The 8,386-nt window shown below is 45.5% G+C and overlaps 1 protein-coding gene across 4 annotated transcripts in view; it reads right to left on the bottom strand.

Moving 5' to 3' along the window:
- Positions 1–224: 224 nt before the first annotated feature.
- Positions 225–8,386, bottom strand: part of DDR2 (discoidin domain receptor tyrosine kinase 2) — a 62,673-nt gene continuing 54,511 nt past the window's right edge. For all 4 annotated transcript variants that reach the window (XM_075937092.1, XM_075937095.1, XM_075937093.1 and 1 more), the window contains one exon: positions 225–8,326. In XM_075937092.1, the coding sequence (XP_075793207.1) occupies positions 8,189–8,326 (138 nt within the window). In that variant the 3' untranslated portion in view covers positions 225–8,188. The remainder of the gene's footprint in view (positions 8,327–8,386) is intronic.

Genomic DNA, 8,386 nt, shown 5'->3' with positions numbered 1-8,386 from the left:
CACCAAGACGTGATTTGGACTGTCCTGTAGTTTGCACAGACATAACACAGGCAGCAGTTTGGGTTTTTTAAAGACGGTTGTTATTTACAATCAATAATTTTACATAAGTACAATGCAGGGTGTCCTTACACAGAATAAATAAGGAGCTACAGAAAACTCTACACGCGTATCATGTCTCCTTTCCAAATATTGAGCCCTTGGGGAGTGCAGTTTTGGAATGAGTATTGGAGATAGACTCTGTGAGCAGCTGGAGCACTAGGCATGGAAGATGCCATTTCACATGCTCTGCACAGGGTTGGGCTGTACAGCACAAGGACCTGTTAGCCACAGCAGCAGCTCAAACACTGTTTCAGAGTCATGCTTTCTGCAGAGGGGGAGGGCAGGAAAACATACTTCAAGGTTCATTAAACAGAGAAACTTGGTATTTACAACACAGACACAGAGCAATAACCAGCCACATCACTTAGATCTGGGGCTACATTCTCCTCCTCCTCCTCACCTCACCAAATGGATTTACACCTATGGCAACTTACTGCTGGGAGAGGACTTTGGCAAGGTGCCCTTTCTGAGCCTGCCTTGCAGAGATGCTGATCAGTCCCAACTACCCCAGGAGTCAAAGTGATCAACAGGTGCGCCACGCCTCTGAAAGGCAAGCTCTTTATGAAGCTCCCCATGCTTCACCAATTCAGCATTGAGACCCATTGCCAAGCTGCATCAAGGAGCCCTACAGCCCGTTTTCCCACTGCTGTGTACCTTGTGTCAATAAAGATGTGCAGAATGCCACCAACTCCCATGGGGTGTATTTCACACCCTCTTTGCACAGTATTGCACATATGTAAGTAGCAACACAAGGTGCCAGAAGTGTAGATCTGGATCTTCTGCATGCAACAGGCATTTGCTCTGTTATGAGAAAAGAGGATTTTGCACCTATGGTTGTTAGGAAGTTTAACAATTATTAATAACAACTACTATATCATACACTTTTATAGCCTCTTTGGTCCCAAAGGACCCAAAGAGTTACATCTTTACAAACTATATACACATGTAAATCATGGAGAGGCAGCATGTTCTGGGGCAGAATGCCGCCAATATTGCATCAACACTACACAACAGTTTAGGTCAGGAAGTGGAGGAGTGTAACCATGTGAAACTGAAGAGGAAATGTAGGCAGGCAGAATGTTAACCTTTACCTATTTAAAGAGACCAAATGGATAAGTTAATATCACAGATTACCTCACCTTGCCTCTCTAATATCTTGGGACTACACAGCATATAAGAATTAGCTATGCTATCAAACCCAGAAATCCCTTTTCTTTACCTCCTTGAAAATGCATCAATATTGCACCATTTTTCAATTTGGGGCCCACTCTTGTTGCCATAGAGTTTTCCCATTAACGTCAATGGCCAAGGTTTTTTATGAAAAGGTTGGGAGGCTAAAGTTAGTATTAGGGCTGTCAAGTGATTAAGATTAATCACAATTAATAACACTTAAAGAATAATAGAATACCATTATTTAAATATTTTGGATGTTTTCTACTTTTTCAACTATATTGATTTCAATTACTATACAGAATACATAGTGCATAAAACTCACTTTATATTATTTTTATTACAAATATTTGCAGAGTAAAAACACGATAAATAGTATTTTTTCAATTCACCTAATACAAATAATTGTAGTGCACTCTATAATGAAAGTTGAACTTACAAATTTAGAACTAATGTACAAAACAGTAGCACTCAAAATATAAAACTTCAGTGCCTACAAGTCTACTCAGTCCTACTACCTGTTTAGACAATTGCTCAGACAAACAAGTTTGTTGACATTTGCAAGAAAGAATACTTCCCAATTCTTATTTACAATGTCACCTGAAAGTGAGAACAGGCGTTTTCATGGCACTGTTGTAGCCAGCATCACAAGATATTTAAATACCAGATATGCTACAGATTCATATGTCCCTTCATGCTTCAACCACCATTCCAGAGGACGTATCTGTTGGGATATGTAAAATGAATGGAGGTCTGGGATGACTATACATCAATGGGTAAGGGGTTTAGCCAGAATAGGCATTGCCATTGCCCTTTAAACACATTTTTCCTCTTGTCCTGGCAGCCTTGGAAGATGGTTGCACTGAACAGGGCCTTGTATTGTCTTCGCATTTGTCTGTAAAAACATTTTCAGGGTTGAAGCGCTTTCCCCCTTCCTATAAGATGCTGATTAAGACAGTATGTAATACTGATTCAATTAAAAACCAGTAAACAACAAACGGGAGGGTATAATTGCATTAATCACCTACTTTTCATATTAATATAGTGGGATATTCATTGTGTAGGAGTTAACATTACTAAATAAGGTTTTAGGGAAAGTAGTAATAGACGTGTGAATTAACATACTAAAATAGATAAAAGGGTGTCATTGATGCCACTTTGTTGCCACTTGGGCGGTGTGTTGAATGTCTGAGGTAAACGTGCGTGGGCAATAAAGCAGTTCTGTTTACCCCATCTGCTCCTGAGTCACCTGTTTCTTCTCTAACGCTATGTCTAGACTGCAGGCTTCTTTCGAAAGAGAAATCCGCTTTTTCGAAAGAGAACACCCAGCGAGTCTGGATGCTCTCTTTCGAAGACGGCCTCTTTACATTGAAGAATGCCTTCTTTCGAAAGAGGAACTTTCCAAAGAAGGCGTTCTTCCTCGTGAAACGAGGTTTACCGCCATCGAAAGAAAAGCCGCGTTCTTTCGAAATAATTTCGAAAGAACGCGGCTTGAGTCTGGACGCAGGGGAAGTTTTTTCAGGAAAAGGCTACTTTTCCCGAAAAAACCCCTGAGTCTGGACACAGCCTAAGAGTGTCCATGCTAATCATGCTCCAAAGGAGTCTGGACTGATGCATGATAATTTTTATCATCTGAGTCAGATGCCACCAGCAGAACGCTGATTTTCTTTTTGGGTGGTTCAGGTCTGTAGTTTGCACATGGGAATGTTGCTCTTTTATGAGTTGTAAAAGCATATTTCACACCTCCTCTCTTTCAGATTTTGGAAGGCACTTCTGAATCTTAAACTTTGGGTTGAGTGCTGTAACTATTTTTACAAATCTCACATCGGTACCTTCTTTGCATTTTGTCAGATCTGCAGTGACAGTGTTCTTAAAAGGGAGAGAATTTGCTGGGTCATCATCAGAAACTGCTGTAACATTAAATAGCTGGAAGAATGGGTGTAAAACTGAGCAAGAGACAATTCTCCCCCAAGGAGTTCAGTCACAGATTTAATTAACCCTTTTTTTTTTTAAATGCACTTCATCAGCATGGAAGCAGGTCCTTTGGAATGATGGCTGAAGCATGAAGGGAAATACCGGGGTGGGGAAACTTTTTTGGGGGTCGGAGGCCATTGACCCACAGACAAATCAGTCGAGGGGCGCACAGAAGTGAGAAACAAAACAGCAACCCAACCCTCCCTGACATGGCCCCCAACTGAGAAGGAGAAACACACTCCCCACGTTTCTCTTGCACACCAGAGCCTACTAGATTTTGTGTGCTCCAGCTCCGTGGTGGGGCAGCAGTGGGCTGGAGTGCCAGTTCAGGCTACCCAGTGCTGGGGGAGGCCCTGAGGCTTGGGGGCCAGATCCAGGCAAGCTAGAGGCTGCATCTGGCCCCCAGGCCTGAGGTTCCCTACTCCTAAGATATACAAATGTTTAGCATATCTAGCCTATACATACCTTGCAATGCTGGCTACAGAAGTGCCATGCAAACACCAGTTTTCACTTTCAGGCGACATTGTACATAAGAAATGGGCAGCATTATCTCCCGTAAATGTAAGCAAACTCGTGTGCCTTAGCAACTGGCTGAAGGAGGAGGACTGAGTGGACTTGTGGGTTCTAGGTATTATTTTGTTTTGGAAGCACAGTTATGTAACATTAAAAAAAATCTGCATTTGTAAGGTGCACTTTCATGATAGAGATTGGGCTTCAGTACTTGTATGAGGTGAATTGAAAAATACTATTTCTTTTATCACTATTACAATGCAAATATTTGTAATAAAAATAATATTAGGAATGTAAAGGACTAGTCGACTATCTGATAAGCAAATGCTTATTGATCGCTCTCCCCCCCCTTAGCTGCCTCTATCAGAAAGAGGCAGCAAGGGGGAGGGGAAAAAGGGTACTTCAAAGTGGCAGTGCCATGTGGAGCCTGGGTCCAGACCCCGGGCTCCCCGGCAGCATTTCAAAGCGGCAGCACCGCACAGAGCCCGGAGTCAGCGGGGAGTCCCCAGCTGACCCTGCGCTCCACATAGCACTTTCACTTTTAAAGTGCAGCAACAGCCCTAGGGCCATTGCTACACTTCAGAGGCAGAGGCGCCCCATCGACTAGTCCAGCGTTTCCCAATTTTATTTGGCCATGGAACCCCTAGGGTTGCCTTAAAAAAAAGGCCCCACCACCGCTTTTTGTCGAGCAAAGAAAAAAAACAAGCCCCGCCATGATACCCATCGCAGCTCTGTCTCTTTAAGAGAGGGCGGGGGAGTGCCGGCTCTTCACGGAACCTGTGAACACCAATTGGGAAACACTGGACTAGTCAAATAGTCGATGGAAACTGCATCGACTATTTGATTAGTCAGTTACCCGCAATTTAACATCCCTAGTGAGCACTGTGCTCTTTGTGTTCGGTGTTGTAACTGAGATCAATATATTTTAAAATGTAGAAAAAACATCCAAAATATTTAATACATTTCAATTGGTATACTATTGTTTAACAGTGTGATTAAAAGACAATTCATCATAAATAATTTTTAAATCACGATTAATTTTTGAGTTAACTACGAGAATTGACAGCCCTAATTAGTACCTTAAATCTATAGTTAGGTGCTTACAGAAGTCATCTGATTTTGAGACATCCTACACAGCAGCCAACAGTTCTACTGATTTCAGTGACTCCTGGGCCCTTCCGGCTTTGGGGGGGAAAGGTGAAGCAGGGAATGCAGCCACTTCCGTAGATGCCCCAGCATGCAGTCAGGAACCCAAGGATGAGCAGATTTTTAAGTCTTGGTCCACAGGTGCTGATTGGAGTCCAACATTTGCTGCTTCATGACTGCTGTGCAAAGGGTGCCCCGAACATTGCTTAGGCTAGACCAGTCTGATGCAGAGTCTCTTTGGTTTCATATTAATTTCTTGCAAATATCTTAGTGTATTGTTGATCCTGTAACAAGTTCATGGCTACTTAGCACATTACAATTGTCCCCCTGCTGTTCACTATGGTCTCCTGCAGTTTGATGGCAACAGAACTCAGACCAATTGATGGGAGATAGGGAAGGAGGAAAAGGCAGGTTTCCTGCTATGGGACCTATTGGAGAGTTTCCATTAATTTTCAGCAGTGTGAAGTATATGACACATAGTGAACCATTTCTGGTTCTAGGCAGCAGAGGGCAGTGGAGCCACATGCACACTCCCAAGTTAATTATGATACGTAATTAAAATCAAGACATTCTCCAGCAATTTTAAGATGATGGAGTTCAGTTTGGGGGCAGAAATACCCGGATTGTTTTCCTAATTATCGACTTTAATTTATCTATTCTCTAGGAAAGCTGGTCCAAGCTGTGAGAAACCCCAGAGGGGAAAAACGGTCATTTCATTTGCCAACCTCTTACTGGTGTGAATGGGAATAATGGCAAGAATCTAAATCTCCATATCTAAGCATGGGACCAGACCTGGCTCCAGACCCTTGCCACAACTCTCTAACTTGTGGCAAGGGTTGGAATTCAACATCACGTGTCACAGCCCCTGATAGTTTGGGATCTTCTGTGGTCACAGAACCACAGCGTTAGAAGGGACCAAAAGGACCAGCCAGAAGAACCCCCACCATGGTGTAGGATCTGTTGGGTCTAAACCATCCATCACAGGTGACGATTCAGCACCCTTTTGAAACCTCCAAAGAAGTTGCTCCCACAGCCTCCCTAGGCCCCCGTTCCATGGCCTGACTGGTCTCACCGGTAGGACTCAGTTTTTCCTGAGATTCAGTCTAACTCTTCTGTGCTGTAGTTTGAACCTATTGCCTCCTGCCCTGCCCTCTGTGGCAAGAGAGAAGAACTCTTCTCCCACTTTTTGATGGCAGCTTTCGAGGACTTGCAGACTGCTGTCATAGCCCCCCTTTCCAAACTAAACAGACCCGGTTCCCTCAGCCTGGCTCGTGTGACTTGCCTTCCATCCCTCTGATCATCTTTGTCACTCACTTCTGGATCCTTTCCAGAGTCTCTGCCTCCTCTCTAGACACTGGTGACCAACACTGGACATAGAACTCCAGCTGGTCAGAATGGGTCAGTTCTGTTGGCAAGCCTTGCTCTTGAATACAGATCAGCAGATGAGCCAGACAGGGTGTCCCAGAGGGCTGTCGGAGACTCCATGCGAAAGCTGTTACCGTGCTTCAGCAGCTCACCCTTGTGACGTGGCTGATAAAATCTATGCACAGAACATGTAGCCACGTGGAGGTTTGTTTCTTGTGTGTAACACACCACTCAGAGGCTGGTGCTCGCATTCGAGAGCCATTCCAGTCAGCATCACAACTGGTACTACTACAATTGCAAGTCTAGCTGGGTGGGGATAGCCAAGGTGGGTCTCATGAAAACAGAGCTGCTCTGTGGACACGCCAACTATGCCAGGACAAGTGAGGTAGGTAACTATTTAACACTACCCATGTTCCTGCAATAGTTTATTCACTTAGCGTAGGCCCAGCGCTCATACGGATGCCCTGTCACTGCTCGGTTATAATACACTGGAAACAGTGCATCTCAGCATGAGCATATTAAACCAACTGCTGTCTCTGTTGGATTTCAAGGCTTGGTCTGTATGCCAATAACAGGCTTCCTTGTAGGAACCAGAGGTGTAGTCCATACTCTGTGGGTCTCACATCAGCAAACCTCTTTGTGGCTACTGACTGGAAACTGACAGAGCAAACAGGGCTGCCCAAATTGTTCATGTAGTGGCCAGTACTAGGAGAGGCCAGGACAACTGGGGGTCAGACCAGCCCTGGAACAGAAGGGGACATGCTGAGGGAGCCTCTGTCAAGATGTGGTGGGTAGGAGAGGAGCTCTCATTAGTGGCAAATTAAGCAATGCATCCTATCCACAACAAACCATGCCATCATGGCACTCAAGGTTACTGCAGGCAGGAGCGGGTGCTAGCAGCAGCCCTCAGTGCCAGTGGCTATGCAGAGCAGCACGACATCCCGTTCCTTTACGTATTACAGCTCAAGAATGTGAAGGGCTTAATAAGGGGAGGTTATCACCAGTTCCCCTTTGAAATGAAACGTTTGTTCTAAAACCTCTCTACCACGGAGTCTCAGGAAATGCAGAGCTCGCACCTACCCCCTCATCTGGTGGCTGTGGCATTTCCCTACCTTGAGAGCATGAACAGCAGGTGGAGAAAGCATTTCTCAGGGACAAGAGGCTGTGGCTGGGTGAGAGGAGGGCACCTCTGCTCTCCTTCAGATGGGTGGCTTGGCCATTCCTCATTGACCCTGCAGCAGATGCTATAAACCAGGTGCTCCTCAGCAAGCAATGCCCCCCTTGCAGTGGCAACAGTCACTACCAAGCAGAATGCACAGGCCAGCCCAACAGCTGGCACATTCGACTACAGAACTTTTCCCTGTCCTTCGGGCTGCAGCCAAGCCAGGACAGGAGGAACCCTGACTCAGCAAATGCTAAATCCACTGAGCTTCTCTGATGCCTAGAAGTGTCCAGACATGGTCAGTGTTAACTTCAATTGCATGTCCCACTCTGCTTTCGTGGCAACACCCGCATCACTGCATTCCCTGCATGGGGCACACCCTCGCCCTTTACCAGACACTGTCCTGGGGCATGCGCCTGTCCACAGACATTTCCAGCATACGCTGCCTACACCGGCACCCTCCTCCTGGAGAACAGGGACTTACATTTCCCCTTCCAAAAGGGGAAAACAGAATCCTTTGACTGAATCCACCGATAAACAGGAACATGCCGCATCTGTCAATAGCCCTTGTTCACTCTTTGCCATTGGAGCTAGCTTGGTTCCTTCTCACTTTCTTCCCCTGCTCATGGTGGGTTTTAATGTGCAGTAGAAGATGACCCACTGTGCAGAGAGTCTTGTGAGTCCAGGTGAGGTTGCTTCAGTTTGTTTAGGTGGGTGTTCGGGGGTGGGATGAGGAGCAGGATGCGGAAGCGAAGCAAAGGGTCACTCTTCACTGGCAGACGCTTGGAGGAGCCGGTGAATCTCCTGGAAGGAGGGGCGATCTTTCGTGTCTCGTCTCCAGCAGCTGAGCATTAGCTTATAGATGGGATCTGGGCAGAGAGCAGGCAGGGGAAGGTATGTCTTCAAAACAAGACAGAGAGTTAGTGGCATCCTTAGACAGCCTGAAAGAAGAGCAAATTC

The sequence above is a fragment of the Pelodiscus sinensis genome, chromosome 9 (genome assembly GCF_049634645.1).
Source record: "Pelodiscus sinensis isolate JC-2024 chromosome 9, ASM4963464v1, whole genome shotgun sequence".
Taxonomy (NCBI): domain Eukaryota; kingdom Metazoa; phylum Chordata; order Testudines; family Trionychidae; genus Pelodiscus; species Pelodiscus sinensis.
Note: the sequence above shows the minus strand (reverse complement) of the source record. Positions and strands in the feature narration are given on the sequence as shown.